This window comes from Lacerta agilis, chromosome 16 (genome assembly GCF_009819535.1).
Source record: "Lacerta agilis isolate rLacAgi1 chromosome 16, rLacAgi1.pri, whole genome shotgun sequence".
Lineage (NCBI taxonomy): Eukaryota > Metazoa > Chordata > Lepidosauria > Squamata > Lacertidae > Lacerta > Lacerta agilis.
The window spans coordinates 6,509,340-6,526,431 of record NC_046327.1 but is presented as its reverse complement, the minus strand read 5'-3'; the positions used below and the strand labels follow the sequence as shown (position 1 = coordinate 6,526,431).

Below are 17,092 nucleotides of genomic sequence, written 5' to 3'. Positions count from 1 at the left end.
CAAACGTCATGCAATGCAAAACATATCTAAAAACTTCTAGAACACCCGGAATTCATAATCATCTTAAAAGCCAGCACAAATCCACAAGCATAAACCCGAAGACACAGCAAACTAAGGATAAAACTTTTTGCAGCTCAGTTTAGATTACTCATGAAAAGTGGAAGCAGTTGACCTTCAGAGCCCATTCAAACAATCGACGGGTAGAGCTTCCCTAATCTCAAGCAAAATTTAATTCCACAGATGTGGGGCCACTACCAAGAAGAGGCAACAACTGTGAAAGAGCTCACATCTGGCTAAACGTAGCCATGGTGATTAAGCCCCATTGAAAGCAACAATACTTCGGCTTACGATTGCTTACTTTCAACGGAACTTAAGGTGCAACCATATGTATATCTACCTAGAAATAAGTCCCACTCTGTTCAGTAGGGCTTGCTCCCATGAAAGTATGCACAGGGTTGTAGCTTTAGTAGCAGTCAACTTTCAGGTGGATTGGGGCTAGTATCTTTAAATAAGTCATGAAGGTACTGATTAAAGAAAGCCAATTATTTAGCATAGTGAGGTGCTCTCCTGTCTACATCAGACGGTGTGCCATCTTCCTGCTCAATGAACTCAACCAAGTACAGGTCCCATTCCTTATAAATAACATTGTTATGCCCTATGGCTAATGAAATAAAGTTCCCTTTAACCCCAGTATGAATGTAAAACGAAGTACCACATGTGCCTCCAGGAACCTTCAGAAAATGCCCAGTGCAAGTGTGGATGGCTTCTACAGCTGACAATCAGAAGACTGATGACTGTCATCACCATACAGGTAAAGAAAGGAGAACAGAGCTCCTGCACTCTTAACAGTCATGCATAAGAGGGGCTTTTAGTTTGTCATGCAAATTTACACCGTTAAAGGCGCAGGAGCCCGTGCCCCCTTTTGTTTCTGGCGACATTATATCTAAGAGGATGAGACATCTGTGAAACACCTTTGAAACTTGCTAAAAGTGGGTGGTGCTGTGGGTTAAACCACAGAGCCTAGGGCTTGCTGATCAGAAGGTCGGCAGTTCGAATCCCCACGATGGGGTGAGCTCCCATTGCTCGGTCCCAGCTCCTGCCCACCTAGCAGTTCGAAAGCACGTCAAAGTGCAAGTAGATAAATAGATACCGCTCTGGCAGGAAGGTAAACGGCGTTTCCGTGCGCTGCTCTGGTTCGCCAGAAGCGGCTTAGTCATGCTGGCCACATGACCTGGAAGCTGTATGCCGGCTCCCTTGGCCATTAACTCGAGATGAGCGCCACAACCCCAGAGTCGGACATGACTGGACCTAATGGTCAGGGGTCACTTTACCTTTACCTAAATGGGAATTAACCTCGATGCATTGCTAAAAGAGGACCCAACGTTAGAGGACTTGATCCATTACACTCATTTCCACACCTCCAAAGAGGCCAGTCTGATGATATGCTGAAGAAGCATGTATCAGGCTGTGGGTGCAGAACATGCAACAGAAGGCACAGAGCGCAGCTGTTTTTGTTAAGTTCAAGCTCTTTCTCCCTAAATTGGCCTCAGAGGGTTGAAGAACTGCCTGCCATAATGGGGACAAATTATTCATGCTGCCAAGTGATCCCAGATTGTGCCACTTTAGTCTATGTCGTTCAGTTCTTTGAAAAATGAGTATGCTGCTCCTGGGACGATGAATAGCTATTCATAATATTAACAATAAATAAAACAGAACAATGAAAAATATATAAGGAGACTCAACAGAATAATAAAAGCAGACCAAGCAAAGAACTCATAAGACTGCTAGTTGAAAAACAGCTCGGATACCATACTGGAAGGCTTAGATATTGTGGGACTCCAGCTCTTATCTTACAACTCCTAACCCACTAAACTACAGTCGAATCCTTGGATCTCAAACACCTTGGCTCCCGAACAAATCGGCTTCCCAACGATTGAAACCTGGAAGTGAGTGTTCTGGTTTTCGGACAATTTTCAGAATCCGAACGTCCGGCACGGCTTCTGATTGGTTGCAGGAGCTTCCTGCAGCCAATCAGAAGCCGCTCATTGGTTTCTGAACTTTTTGGAAGTTGAACGGACTTCCAGAACGGATTACACTCGACTTGCAAGGTACGACTGTATTGGCCATATTGGCTAGGACTGATGGTACTTACATCATCTGGGGGGAACTGAGTTAGAGAAGGCCTCAGACAACTTGGAAAAGCTATGCTGGGTGGCCTTGTGAAGATCTGAAGGGGGCAAAGAAGTAATGCTTTGAATGTTAGAAAGAGAATGGGACAACGTGATTATGAAAGAATAATCTGTCATACAGGAGTACAGTAAAAGGTAAAGGGACCCCTGACCATTAGGTCCAGTCGCGGACGACTCTGGGGTTGCGGCACTCATCTCACGTTAATGGCCGAGGGAGCCGGTGTACAGCTTCTGGATCATGTGGCCAGCATGATTAAGCCGCTTCTGGTGAACCAGAGCAGCGCACGGAAACGCCGTTTACCTTCCTGCCGGAGCGGTACCTATTTATCTACTTGCACTTTGACGTGCTTTCGAACTGCTAGGTTGGCAGGAGCAGGGACCGAGCAACGGGAGCTCATCTCACCGCGGGGATTCGAACTGCTGACCTTCTGACCGGCAAGCCCTAGGCTCTGTGGTTTAACCCACAGCGCCACCCATGTCCCAGTAGGAGTACAGTAGTCACAGCTTATTTGCAAAACAGCAAATAATTCCAGCAACGCAAAAGCAACTCCCCCCCCCCATGTTTGTTCCGTCATATAGTAACACAGTTTACTTCGATTATACATTAAAAAGGGGAGTGGGGGAGATCCATTTATGATCATCATCACCTGTACACGTCTGCAACTGGAGTTGGTTCAAAGTTTGGTGTGGCGTGAGCCTCAGGCGCCAGATATATTTGTGTGAAGTGCTTATGAGGAACATTGGAATCCATTAAATCATCTTCTTTTCTATAGAACTGCAAGCCATAGTCTGAGACAAGGAGAAGCAAAGGTGGGGAAGGGAAAAAAAGGATCAGAATTTTTTGCATTATTTTGAACTGAGTGCCACAGGAGATGTTCATTTCAACACTCTCAGTTGGGAAATGGGCTGCCTCAGTTTGGAGCTGAAATGAATTCTCCTCAGCAAATTCTGGACCTGAGGATGGGAGCAAATTCCCTGGATGTCAGAATATTAGTCACATTTTAAATATTCCGCATCAGCATTTCACATGCAGAGTTCTGTCAGTAGCAACCAGCCCTTTCCCGCATCCGACAGCTGTCACTTGGTAAGGATGAACATCTGACTCTCTCACTTCACAATGGTCTATACAGGACAGCTGACATGCTGTCATTCCAAACTAGCTTGGTTTGCCTTCCGGGCTGGTGTCACATATTTACATCTGATTGGCTGTCACTGTGACTAAGAGAAAGGAGGGCTATTCTCCAAATACAAGCAAGGGCCCAAATAGATTAAGCTGCAGGGAGGTTCCCAAATGCTGCTATCTGAATTCCAGGTATGGGGAGGCAGGACAAGATTCATCTCCCTGCCTGAATCTCTCCAGGAATGGAGCCAGGGAAGTCTCCCTGGAAAAGTCCTAGCTCATTCCCCTGGAATACATAACATATAAGGGTCTAATCTATGACAAGGTAAAAGGTAAAGGACCCCTGGACGGTTATGTCTGGTCAAAGGCGACTATGGGGATGCGGCGCTCATCTCGTTTCAGGCCGAGGGAGCCGGTGTTTGTCCACAGACAGCTTTCTGGGTCATGTGGCCAGCAGGACTAAAGCACTTCTGGCGCATGGAGCACCGCGATGAAAACCAAAGCACACAGAAATGTCATTTACTTTCCCGCCACAGCGGTACCTACTTATCTACTTGCACTGGTGTGCTTTCAAACTGCTAGGTTGGCAGGAGCTGGGACAGAGCAACGGGAGCTCACCCCGTTGCGGGGATTTGAACCGCCAACCTTCTGACCGGCAAGCCCAAGAAGCTCAGTGGTTTAGACCACAGCGCCACCCACGTCCCTACAAATGCACAACATCTAAGGGTCTAATCTATGACAGATCCTACTGAGCAGATCTTAACAGCTGGGGAGCATCACTCGGGGAGCATCGCAAGTCCTGACGTGATATTTTAATTAATTAATTAGGTTCTTAACTGCCACTCATTAATTACCCAAGGGTACATGTGACTAAAGGGGTAAATAAAATGATGTACATGACATGCTGCATACAGTCCAAGGGCTACTGTAATATAGTGCCTAAGCTACAATCCTAAACACACTCACTAGGGAGTAAGCAGATGTGTTTGGAATCTGTGCGTCAGGCTGAATGAGAAGGAGCAGCGAACCTGACAGTCCCTGGTTCCAAACCTGTCTGTATCACAAGCTCAGTAGGCAGACGTTAAAACAGGCCACTGTCTCCCTGCATCAGCCCCCCCACATCTGCAATACACAGATAATAGTTCTGATCTACCCTATAGCAGTCTTGCAAGGATTATTCATATATGTGAAGCACTTTGAACATTATTATCTACGCACAGAGTATCTGCCAGTCTGTTCCTTCAACTCCCTTTGAATTTGATCTGCCAAACATTTGGGGTTTTGTTTTTTACTGTTATCCAGTGAGTGTTCACAATATGGCTGTGAGAAATAGCAAAGCGAACCTCCGGTATTAAGATGATAATATTAAGATGATAAACATTACGTGTGTTAATAAACAACAACCCCACTCTATAATCACCCCGAAGACGCGTTGCTAATTGCTGTTTGTTGCTAGTGGGTCTAAGTTGAGCAATCTGACATTTGCAATGTAACGTCACATAGATTCGTCGTTTTCAGGAGATGTGGGGATGGCGACCGCGAGGACAACAGCAGCACTATCCCATAATAAGGCAATATCTACTCATACTTTTCCATAGCACAGAGAGAACAGCTTCTATTCCGCTTACCTGAAATCTTACAAACCCAGCGGTCATCAATGACGCAGTTGGTGGACTTTAATCTCCCATGATAGATCCTATGCTGGTGAAGATACGCCATTCCCTGAGCAATGTCTGTGGCGAAAGAAAGCCTAAGGTGGTGGGGATAATAATCGGTGTTAACATGGCCTACTGAACCACAGGGCTAGACTTACACTTCAAGAGCTCCGGGGAACAAATGGGCAAAGATTGCAGTGATGTTTGACTTGCATCCAATAGGGCCTGCCAGTATGGCTTCCACAAAGAGTCTCAATAATTAAAGGTAAAGGTAAAAGGACCCCTGACTGTTAGGTCCAGTCATGGACGCCTCTGGGGTTGTGGCGCTCATCTTGCTTTATTGGCCGAGGGATCCGGCGTACAGCTTCTGGGTCACGTGGCCAGCATAACTAAGTCACTTCTGGTGAACCAGAGCAGCGCACGGAAACGATGTTTACCTTCCCACCGGAGTGGTACCTATTTATCTACTTGCACTTTGACGTGCTTTCAAACTGCTAGGTTGGCAGGAGCAGGGACTGAGCAACGGGAGCTCACCCTGTCACAGGGGTTCGATCCGCCGACCTTCCGATCGGCAAATCCTAGGCTCTGTGGTTTAACCCACAGCGCCACCCCTCTCACATCCACAGACGGTTTGCTCTTCTTGTTCACTTCCTGCTTGCACTAGGTCGCCTCCTTCTTACACCATACGTTTCTATGATGTCAAACTAGAAAAGTGTACTTGAAAATGATCCCTTACGCGTGCCTCCTGAAAACTTAGGTTTGCATTGCTCCATGTGCAATGCTATCTGCTGGAGGAGTAATCTAGAGTATTTGTGGGGGACCAATCTAGGGTATGGGTGGCTCTCCAACTCTCATCAGCCCGCACAAGCATTTCTTTGCAGTTCTTTGCCCATCACAAGCGGTAGACAAAGAAGTAGTGAGAGAATACCAAGGGTGGTGGCATCATTGGACTAGATCATAGAATCATAGAATCATAGAGTTGGAAGAGACCACAAGGGCCATACAGTCCAATGCAGACCACAAGGGCCATCCAGGATCCCTTCCAACTCTACAATTCTATGGTTTCTGTGATTTCTTATGATCATACCATGCATCTTCTTTCACTAGACATTACTGTTGAGATGCAGAGAAGAAAAGACATTGGCTGATGGCACCTCTTGGAACTTCTAGCTGGAGCCTTGAGTCCCTAAACCAGGGGTTGTCAACCTGGTCCCTAGTGGGCATTTCAGGATTCTAGGTGGGTGGTTGGGGGTTCAACGGCACAAGCTGAATCCTCCTTCCATCGAGCACTGGTGGGCAGTAAGGAAATTTTACCATCAGGAAAGATGCATTAGTGGGCGGTAGGTATAAAAAGGTTGACTACCCCTGCCTTAAACAATGCACAACAGTTATTTATTTCCCCCCCCCCAAAAGTTGCACTATGGCCCTACCCATACACAAAAAATATAATCAGCAATTTGATCCCAAAGTAAGATTCTCTCTGTCAGTCACTCTTTAAAGATCACTTCAGGCTCATCATCACACTGGCATCTTATCTACCTAATGATGCCTCGTTGTAATTAAAATCCCATATTCTATCAAAAACACCATCTGGTGAAAAGATTACACACAGCTTCTTATCAGTCTGAAAGTCAGTGAGGGCTTTGTTGTTATTTCATCTATATATAATCTTATCTCATATCAATATAGCAGCTACATATTTTTTTTCCTGTTGAGAATTTGTCCATGAAGGGAATGATGCAAATCACACCAGCAAGACAACCTCTGACCCGCCAAATACTGGCTTCTGTTATTAACACTTTAATATAAGGGATTCTAAAAAATATAATACACTCTCATTCTATAAATGCTGTTGTAATACATTATAGCTTCTCTTTTTCCTCATGCGATATAAAGAACTAATTTGAATTGGAGAGAGAAAGAGGAAGGAAGGAAGGAAGGAAGGAAGGAAGGAAGGAAGGAAGGAAAGAAAGAAAGAAAGAAAGAAAGAAAGAAAGAAAGAAAGAAAGAAAGAAAGAAAGAAAGAAAGAAAGAAAGAAATTTTGCTGTGAGTGTCAGGAACACAAACCCTTATAAGGCAGCTTCCACAATAAACAATCACATATAAGAATAAATTTGGACTAAAATGTGGGTGAACTTCCATGAGAATTAAAACAAAGAAACAAACAAACAAACTGATGTGCAGAACTAAATTTAAGATGGGGGAGGGATAGAGAGAGAGAGAGAAAAAAAACAACAACCCGAAATTGGCAGATTTCACTCATCCCTAGCAGGAACTGTGAAGAAAATGCCAGCACTGACTTCCACCTATTCCCACCTTTCTCTCACCTGAAGCCCCAGTTTAAAGGGATGTCTTCATTGAGCAGCACGTCAGTCAAACTTCCTTTAGGGCAGTATTCCGTGATTATGGCGATATTTGGCGCTTCAATACAGCCTCCAATGAATTTGCAGAGATTTGGGTGGTCCAGTTCTCTGTGACAAGCAGACAGGAATTGGGTTGTGCCATATACTTTCTAAGAACCCAACATTGCATTTTGGACACTTTCCCTTGCAAGAGGAGCCTCTCCTTGAGAAGGGACATTGGGCTTGAGCCCCAGAACAACTCCGTAGCCAGTGTGCAGTAGTTACTTTGGGAGTGGAAACCATATGTAAGCCTGTAACCCACTGACTGGGAGTAAGTTCCACTGGACTCAGCATGACTTACTTTTGAGTAGGTATGCATAGGATTCTTCTGTAAATTAGTGTGTCCGTCCTAGCTCCTAAAAGCTGCTATAGATGAACACAGGCAGTGCTTTTTTCTGGGGTACACAGGGGTACGCATACTCATAAACATTTTGTGAATCTAAGTTTGGCCCCATTGAGGGGCAGTATTTCAAAATGAGTAAGGAAACGAGAGTACCCCTAAACATTTTTTTAAAAAAAGCACTGGACACAGGTGCAGCCAACGTGAGGTCCCCCAAAAGTTTCTGGACTGAAGCTTCCATCAACGCCAGCCAACGTAGCCAACGGTAATGGATGATAGGAGCTGTAGTCTAACATCATCAAGAGAGAACCATGTTGGCCACTCCTGGATTAAGGGACAGCATCATTAGAGGGCCCACAGAACTTCTGATCAGTTGTGACTGAGCAACAGAGAGAGGAACATGATATGTGAGGAGTGAGGGAGACAGAGATGGAGACTGAAAGAGTTGAGCCAAAACGGGAAACCAATTGTGGGAGGTTCCACTGGTAGTGAAGTCTTTACTTTTTCCTCATTTATTAGGAGGGACTCTTATTTGACCATGAGGCTCAAGATCACGCCATGGACTCTTGGCTTCTGTCACATGGGTTTATTTCCTGAGAATTCCAGTATTTATCTTTCCCCCCCCCATAAAAGGCCCACATTTCTATACCTCAAGGAACATCTCCACCCCCATCATTCACTGAAGTCCAGCTCTGAGGGCCTTCTGGTGGTTCCCTCCCTGTGAGAAGGGAGGTTACAGGGAACCAGGCAGAGGGCCTTCTCGGTGGCGGTGCCCGCCCTGTGGAACGCCCTCCCATCAGATGTCAAAGAAATAAACAACTATCTGACTTTTAGAAGACATCTGAAGGCAGCCCAGTTTAGGGAAGTTTTTAATGCTTGATGTTTTATCGTGTTTTTAATAATCTGTTGGGAGCCTCCCAGAATGGCTGGGGGAACCCAGCCAGATGGGCAGGGTATACATAATAAATCCCCCAAACCCAGCTTAAGCCGGTGCTGCGAGGGCTGGGGGAAGGGTGTCAAATGGCCTCAACAGGGCAGCATATTACCAAGGCCCACCCCTATTCCTCTCAGCCATTCAGAGCCTGCTGCTGGCTTCAAAACACGAAGGGATGTGGGAAGGACTTCTTAGTATGCCTTCAGCACATACAAGATATCATAGGACAGGATGTCTAGTTGATGCTGAAACACACAGTTAAATATGCCAGTGAAGGCAGTACATGTCTAAGTTCACTTTTTGAAGCAAGTGGATAGTGAATTCAAATTTAAGGAAGATACACTTGTGGGTGTATATCTACAAAGGCACCCATAAATCTTTTTAAAAATAGCTTACCTCACTTGTTTGACTTCTTTACGGATGGTCCTAGTGAGAGTAAACGTCTTGTTCATTATTTTCTTGATGGCCACTGTTCTACCATCACTGGAAGAAGGCAAAGACATTGGTTTAGCAACCAGAAGTAAATAAAAAAAAACCACAAACCCTCCGTATATTTATCTAATACAGTTATATTATCTGTGGTGCAAACCCCCCACAATACATTGTTCTTCTCCTTTTCTCTTTTTTCCACACTAGAGCCTGCGAGGTAGGCTGAGAGGTGGCAACTAGCCATAGTTCACCTAGGGTGGATCGACACACAGGAAAACCCTCCACTATAAATAAGTTAGAAATTAAATCATTATAACAAAAGGGAAAAAAAACTCTATGGAAAATCACATAGAATTTTTTTACTCTCCAGTGCCATCTAGTGTTGCATGTGTATAATGCATTCAAAACACTGTTTGTTTGTTTTTTACTAATGTAGCTGAGTCACTAGTGAGCTTAATGGCGGCTGGCCAAACCACGTGGGACAACATGTGCCTTTGTATTTAATATGCAAATAGCAGCAGCTGCGGGGGAACAAAAATTATCAGGGTCACTGCAGTGGGGAGAATTTGATGCTTTCCTCCCCTGAGGAAAATCCCATCGCTGAAAGCATTATTTGCATCGGGAGGAGATCTCCCATTGGCACCAGTGAGAAATTATGAACTTCTCATGACAGCAATTGGTCGGCCACTGTGGGAAACAGGAAGTTGAACTGGGCAGGCCTTTGGTCTGATGCAGTAGCCTCATTATGGGGCTTGACGGAGCATAGGCTTGACTCAGCATAAGACAGCTTCCCATGTTCCAGTAATAGAATAGAGCGAAAGGACTGCAAAATGCACCTACTAGATCCCCGTCTGCGTAAAATAGTTCATCTTGGAAGCGTTGGCAGCTGCTGTACAGGAGCTCAGTGTCGTGAGGCAGCTGGTATTGGAGGCGCTGGGTTGAAGTGGCACACTCAGGGCGCTCCCCATTGCAGTCCTTGCCATGTATTCTGATAAAACAGGAGATTAGATGTACAGGTGAAACTCGAAAAATTAGAATATCGTGGAAAAGTCCATTTATGTAAGCAATTGTTTTCATTAGCTACTGGAGTTTAATATATGAGATAGACTCATGGCACGCAAAGCGAGATATGTCAAGCCTTTGTTTGTTATAATTGTGATGATTATGGCATACAGCTGATGAAAACTCCAAAGTTGAAATTGTTAATTTGGGGTTCTCATCAGCTGTACGCCATAATCATCACAATTATAACAAACAAAGGCTTGACATATCTCGCTTTGCATGTCATGAGTCTATCTCATATATTAGTTTCACCTTTTAAGTTGAATTACTGAAAGAAACGAACCTTTCCACGATATTCTATTTTTTTCGAGTTTCACCTGTAGGTTGGTTGAATGCACATTGGCGAGAAGACTTGAACATTATTATTATGGCCCAGGATTAAATCGGCAAACTGTTTGCTCTGCTGGTACCTTTCTAGTACCATCTGAGGAGAGGTGAGGTCAACAAAAAGAGTTTCAAAGACTGTCTCAAGGCAAATCTAAAAATATGTAGTATAAACATCAACAACTGGGAAACACTGGCCTACAAGTGCTCCAATTGGAGAGCAGCCTTTACTAAAGGTGTCATGGGCTTTGAAGATGCTCGAACTAAGGACACAAGGGAGAAATGTACTAAGAGGAAGGCACACTTGGCAAACCCTCACTGTGATCAACTCCCACCCAGAAACCTATGTCCCCCACTGTGGAAGGATGTGTGGATCCAGAATTGGCCTCCACAGCCACTTACGGACTCACCGTTAAGACTGTGTTCATGGAAGACAATCTTACTTGGCTACGAGTGATCGCTAAAGAAGAAGAGTACCATTTGAGTGTTTGTTCACTGCTAGCAGTGTGCCGAAGACTGATGGTGAGCTGACCCATCGTATAGAAGGGTTTGCATAGCTTTCTGAAACTTTTAAAAGGTTGGCTTACATACACGGTTAACATTCTGAATCATTTGGCTGTCATGCTTTTAATATAGTGAAGATAAGGTATCAGAATTTATTTTATTGCAGCCATCTGGGTTATTTGACACACACACACATTTCAGACTCAACATAATGATGAAACACTTGGCTTTGCATAATTATTATTTTTAATAAAAGCCAAGATTAGCTTCCTAATTTCTTTTCTGTTTCATCTTTTTGTCTTTCTGCACAGCTCTGTCCGTTGCTACTTCTTTCCTGTCAGATTTGCATATTTATGTCTATTTTTCCAGATATTTTAATTAACAGTGTTATCATCTCTTTTGCCTGTTTATCCTTGAATGCTAAATTTATGCCTCCCAATTTGGGGTGTTTTCTTTTGCTAGATCCATGCTGACAGTAGCACTAATAGTTTTGTCTGGTCTTGTTAGCTTTCAGCAGAACAAGTTCGTTAGCTGGGTCTCTGATGTGCGGAGGGCAGCCAAGTCTCATCAAAACCAAAAAAATTATCCACAAATAATTGAAAAAAGAGGAATCAAATAATGAACTGAAAGTGCTGTTAATATATTACATTAAAACCATAAACTCTTGTATGAAGTACTCATACTCAAAATGATATATTATGTTTAAAGTTGATATTCCCCCCCTCCAGCAGCTTAAGAAAGGCAGGTTACATAGTTGGCTTCAGAGAGCTTCCCAGATGGCATCAAATGCTACTTCTGGCTTAATGAACTAGCAGCTGCTGAAATTCCTTCTCCTGCAAAGGCTTAGGAGCAGGTGATAACTGAAAGCCATCCAAACAGGGGCAGACCTTGGTAATTGATGCTCCCCACAGCCAAATCACTGAAATTTTAAATGATTGCATGTTTTACTATGTATTTAAATTTGATTGGTTGGTAACTGAATTCTAGAGAGTTCTGTAGTAGTTCTCGTGTGATTGGTTAGCGTTGGTCACAAGGGAGGTATGTAGTGAAAGAGAAACTCCATTTTATGGGAAGCAAGATGAATTTGTTATAGAATCCACTGTGAACACTACTAAGTTGCATGGAGTGTTGGAGTGCTACTTCTCTGCTTGAAGGAAAGAGAGCAAAGCTGCAGGAGAAGGTAAAAGTGGAAATCTCCCATAGGAGCTGCAAGGCATGGCCTAACTGAGGTACAGAAGGCTGAAAGTGCTGAGCTCTGTAAAGGGAGGAAAATACAGATGTTTGGAAGTTAAAAGAAGAGACTGTAAGCCAGGCATCCCCAAACTCGGCCCTCCAGATGTTTTGGGACTACAATTCCCATCATCCCTGACCACTGGGATGTGTGTGTTTAAATTGTTTTGAGTCATTTCCATGAGATGATATTGATGATACTAATACTTACAGACCTTGTTTGATGCAGCTGAAGTCTATGATCCAGCTTTCATCCCAAAACATTTTTTGCTTTTGGTACTGGAACCACTAAAGAAAGCATGAGAGGGCAAATTCATCCCTAGGCTCTTCATCATAAAATCTTCATCATAAGATCTCAGCGCGGTTCACAGAATAAAATACAGGATAAAAGCATGAGAACAGCGAAACAATACCCCCCTCCCTTCCCACAGACACATTTAAAAGGCTGTACAATATTAATCAGCCCAAGATGTAGTTGAAGAGGTATGTTTTCACCTGGCGACTAAAGATGTGTAAATAAGGAGCAAGGCGAACCCTGGAGAGAGCATTCCACGGACAGGGGGGCCACCACAGAAAAGGCCTGTTCTCATGTTGACACCCTCTGGACCTCACATGAAGGAAGCACACAAAGAAGGGCCTCAGATCATGAAGGCAGAGTCTGTGACAGTTTACATGGGGAGATGCGGTCCTAAATGGCCTCGGCCCAGTATACCTGAAGGAGCGTCTCCACCCCTATCGTTCAGCCCATACACTGAGTTCCAGCTCCAAGGGACTTCTGGCAGTTCCCTCACTGCGAGATGTGAGGTTACAGGGAACTAGGCAGAGGGCCTTCTCGGTGGTGGCGCCCGCCCTGTGGAATGCCCTCCCATCAGATGTCAAGGAAATAAACAACTATCTGACATCTGAAGGCAGCCCTGTTTAGGGAAGTTTTTAATGCTTGATGTTTTGTTGTGTTTTTAATATTCTGTTGGGAGCTACCCACAGTGGCTGAGGAAACCCGGCCAGATGGGCAGGGTATAAATAAATTGTTGTTGGTTGTTGTTGTTGTACATACTGCTTAATATTTCAGAAATCTATAAGCAGAGATTTAGACTTTTTTTCTTGAATTCCTGACATTAGTAAAATTCACATGACAGGTTATTGCACCATTGGTGCTTCACATCATCATCATATCATCATTTTGAGTGGGGGGCAAAGGAAACATTTACTTTTTCTCCTCCCCCACAGTGTTTATCTGAAAGACTGAGCAGACTGAGAGACAGTTCTCTTCTGTTATCTCCTACCAGCTAGAAAAGAAATGCCTACAGACAGAATCTGAGGCAAACGTTAACCCATTGCCGAGTCCCGTTCTGCAACTTCACAAAGCAGAGAGACAGTTTGCGTTGCAAACACAACAGAGAGGGAAGTGTCCTCAGCTGTCAGATAATCTCCTCGGAGGCACACTCAAGAGGTAGCAACTGCCTATTTTGGAATGCGTCTCCCCCTGTGAGGCAGAGCCAGCGATGGCTGCTTCTCATCCAGGTACACCCAAGAGGGCAGCAAAGAAGTAGAACTTGTGTTTATGCTGCGTTGCATTATAAAATGAAGATTAAGTAAGAGGGACCAGATTGGGGGGGGGGAAGCATGGAGGAGAGCAGTTGAGTGGCGGCGAAGTTCTACTTAACACATACCACGACTGTCAGAATAAAGCCAGTGCAGACCAGACATATTGGTAAGGCAATTGCGATCCTGATGTCTGTTGCCAACGGGCATTCGCCACAGTCAGCCGGGCACGTGGAGCAGCCCTCGTCATCCTCGCAGATGTCATCCCCACAGACTGAGCACAAAGAGAAAGAGATTTCAGAATTAATAATACAATGGAACGGCACCAGGATATTCCTTTGTGGCTGAGGCTGATCAAAGGGAGATGGGTGCCTCCTCGGCCCTGTATACCTGAGGGAGTGTCTCCACCCCCATCGTTCAGCCCGGACACTGAGGTCCAGCTCCGAGAGCCTTCTGGCGGTTCCCTCACTGTGAGAAGTGAAGTTACAGGGAACCAGGTAGAGGGCCTTCTCGGTAGTGGCGCCCGCCCTGTGGAACGCCCTCCCATCAGATGTCAAGGAAATAAACAACTATCTGACTTTTAGAAGACATCTGAAGGCAGCCCTGTTTCAGGAAGTTTTTTATGTTTGATGCTTTATCATGTTTTTAATATTCTGTTGGAAGCCACCCAGAGTGGCTGGGGAAACCCACCCAGATGCGCTGGGTATTATTATTATTATTATTATTATTATTATTATTAATAATTACCCTCCTTAAAAACAGGCCTTCAATCAAAATGTGTCTTTACTGACAGATGTCTGAGGCTCTTCAATCAAGAGGGGAAGCTGACATCCCAACATCCAGCATGACTTGCGCTGCCTGAAACCAATGGTTCTGGCATTGGCGATCAAGCCCATGACACAATGAATCTTCTGTACAATTGTCATTCTTTGCACAAGCAAGGACAAGGAAGGTTTCCAGTGATGTGGGAAATGATACATTAAGTTCTAATGAATGTTCAAGTCCCCCCAGTCATCCTAGCAACGGAAATGCAAGCATTCTCTGAACGCTTTCACTCACTACCCCCACCGTTTTGTGGCCTACCTACTGCCGGTAGGACCATGGTTTGGGCTTCCAAAGCAGCCTGCATTCTCCCAACCCTGATGTGTGCAATGAGAGAGGTCATGCCCACATGCACCAGGACTACCTGCAAGGCAAGCAAGATGGAGGAAGAGAAAGAAGAACGGCAACCCAATGAGATCAGCGAGAACCATTCTAGTCCAGATTGTCATTGGCTACCCAGATGCCTCTGCAGTCTCCCAAGGAGGGCTGTGGAGATGGTCACCTTCCCCCTGTTAGTCCCCAGCATTTGTTATCCGCAGAGATAGCGTCTCACTCATCTGGGAATGTTTGGGAATCCGGGGGAGGATATATTGTCTTCGATATCCTACCCCAACTTGTCTTTACAAGTTGAACAGTATCAGCAGAGCTAACATTCCCCTTTTTAATAATACGCACAGCAGATAGCTTCCTCAGACTCGCTAAAGTCTCTGTAAACATTTTCCTGGTACTTTCCCCGTTTAATCCCTCCTGAAACAAGACACTACACAGTCTTATGTAAAGTATAAAATGTTTACTCACAAGTAATCATCTGTTCACATAAAGGTTCCCAGAAGGAAGACTTAAAAGGTTAGAACATAGTGTAAATGTGGTGACTATCTCCTTATGGGGGAAAGTCCCCCTTTTCTTCTCTTGGCCTAGTGCTAAGGGTGCGTCTTAGTAATGCTGTTGTTAAGATGGCATCGTGAGAGAGACAAGACAAGATGGTCGCCAGGCAGTTGTTCTGGTTCTTTCTGCTAAAGAGAGGCCACGCCCATCTCAAGTTACACACAGGAAGTGTCATCTCAGTCCTAGAAAGCAGGAAGTACCGGCTGGAAGACTGAGACAACCTTCATGTCTACTCTTGCAAATGTTGTGTTTGACTGCACCTGATTCTTACATCCCACAACTCATAGAAATCAAAGAATCGTAGAGTTGGAAGGGACCCTTTGTGTCATCGAGTCCAACCCCCTGAAACACAGGTCTCTCAACTAAAGCATCCATGACAGATGACTATCCAACCTCTGCTTAAAAACATTGACTCTCCTTTCTTGGAGGTTTTTAAGAGAGGATGGGTGGCCACAACCTCTCAAGAGAGACCGTGCACTGTCCCACAGCTCCTACTCTCAGAAAGTATTTCCTGATGTTTAGTCAGAATCTCCTTTCTGGAAACTTGAAGCCTTTGGTTTGAGTCCCACCCTCCAGAGCTTGCTCCATTCTCCATGTGACAGCCCTTTAGATATTTGAAGATGGCTATCATATCTCCTCTCAGCCTCTCTTTTCCAGGCTAAACATACCCATCATCTTCAACTCATGCTCCTCATAAGGCTTGGTTTCCAGAACCTTGATCATCTCCTTCTGCACACAACCAGCTTATCAATATCATTCCTAAATTGCAGTGCCCAGAGCTGGACACAGTATTCCAGACACACAATATGTAGATTCGATTTATCTATCATAGCTAATAGCCTACTCTCTTAGAATTTGTCTAATTTCCTTTTAAGCTAGAGGCTATCACCACATCTTGAGTCATGTATTCTGAATGCTGCATGAAGAAATATTGAATAACTAAATGAACCTGGATCTAGCTAAGTGAAAGGGGGAGCCCTTTTCATGAACATTTTCAGCAACATTGCAGTGCCCTGTTCCACTGTGCTTTTTAATAATTCCTGTGAAAGGACTTTAAAGAGTTCGCTGAATCAGAAAGCTGCTGCCCACATTAAGTCAAGATGCCCTAATAGCTGCATGATGTACAGCAAGGATGGGGAATTTGTGACCCTACAAATGTTTTTGCTCTCCATCTCCCATCATACCAAACCACTGACCATGCTAACTAGAGATGATGGGATTTGGAGTCCAACAACATCTGGAAGTCCACAGGTTCTCCATTCCCCATTATATATATATATAATGCTGCATCAAACCCAGTGTCAACTTAGGTGGGGGTTTTTTAACCCCATGTTGTGCCATAATCACAATACTAGGCTGATACTTGGCCATTTCTTTTGATTGATGGAACCTGTTGCGAAGAATTATCAAAACAGCAGAGAGTATTATTGGCTGTTCACTCTCTACTTTAGAACGTATCTATACCATCAGGTGCCACAGAAAGGCATTAGACATATCAAGAGACCCATCGCACTCTGGTCACCGTTTCTTTGAGCTTCTGCCATCGGGACGGAGATACAGAACAATGAAGGCGAGAATGAGCCGTCTCAAGAACAGTTTCTTTCCTAGAGCAATTTTGGCCTTAAATGGAAACTCTGGACTCTGAAGTCATCT

General features: G+C 44.5%; 1 protein-coding gene across 1 annotated transcript in view; it reads right to left on the bottom strand.

Annotated features, from left to right (window-relative positions):
* The window catches only part of LOC117061098 (atrial natriuretic peptide receptor 1-like), a 32,561-nt gene extending 16,399 nt beyond the window's left edge, over nucleotides 1-16,162 (bottom strand). The window contains exons 1-8 of the mRNA XM_033173784.1: nucleotides 16,108-16,162; nucleotides 13,861-14,006; nucleotides 12,406-12,478; nucleotides 9,911-10,058; nucleotides 9,038-9,124; nucleotides 7,293-7,436; nucleotides 4,938-5,059; nucleotides 2,837-2,978 (exon numbers count right to left, since the gene is read on the bottom strand). Of these exons, the coding sequence (XP_033029675.1) occupies nucleotides 2,837-2,978; nucleotides 4,938-5,059; nucleotides 7,293-7,436; nucleotides 9,038-9,124; nucleotides 9,911-10,058; nucleotides 12,406-12,478; nucleotides 13,861-14,006; nucleotides 16,108-16,162 (917 nt within the window). The remainder of the gene's footprint in view (nucleotides 1-2,836; nucleotides 2,979-4,937; nucleotides 5,060-7,292; nucleotides 7,437-9,037; nucleotides 9,125-9,910; nucleotides 10,059-12,405; nucleotides 12,479-13,860; nucleotides 14,007-16,107) is intronic.
* Nucleotides 16,163-17,092: the final 930 nt, after the last annotated feature.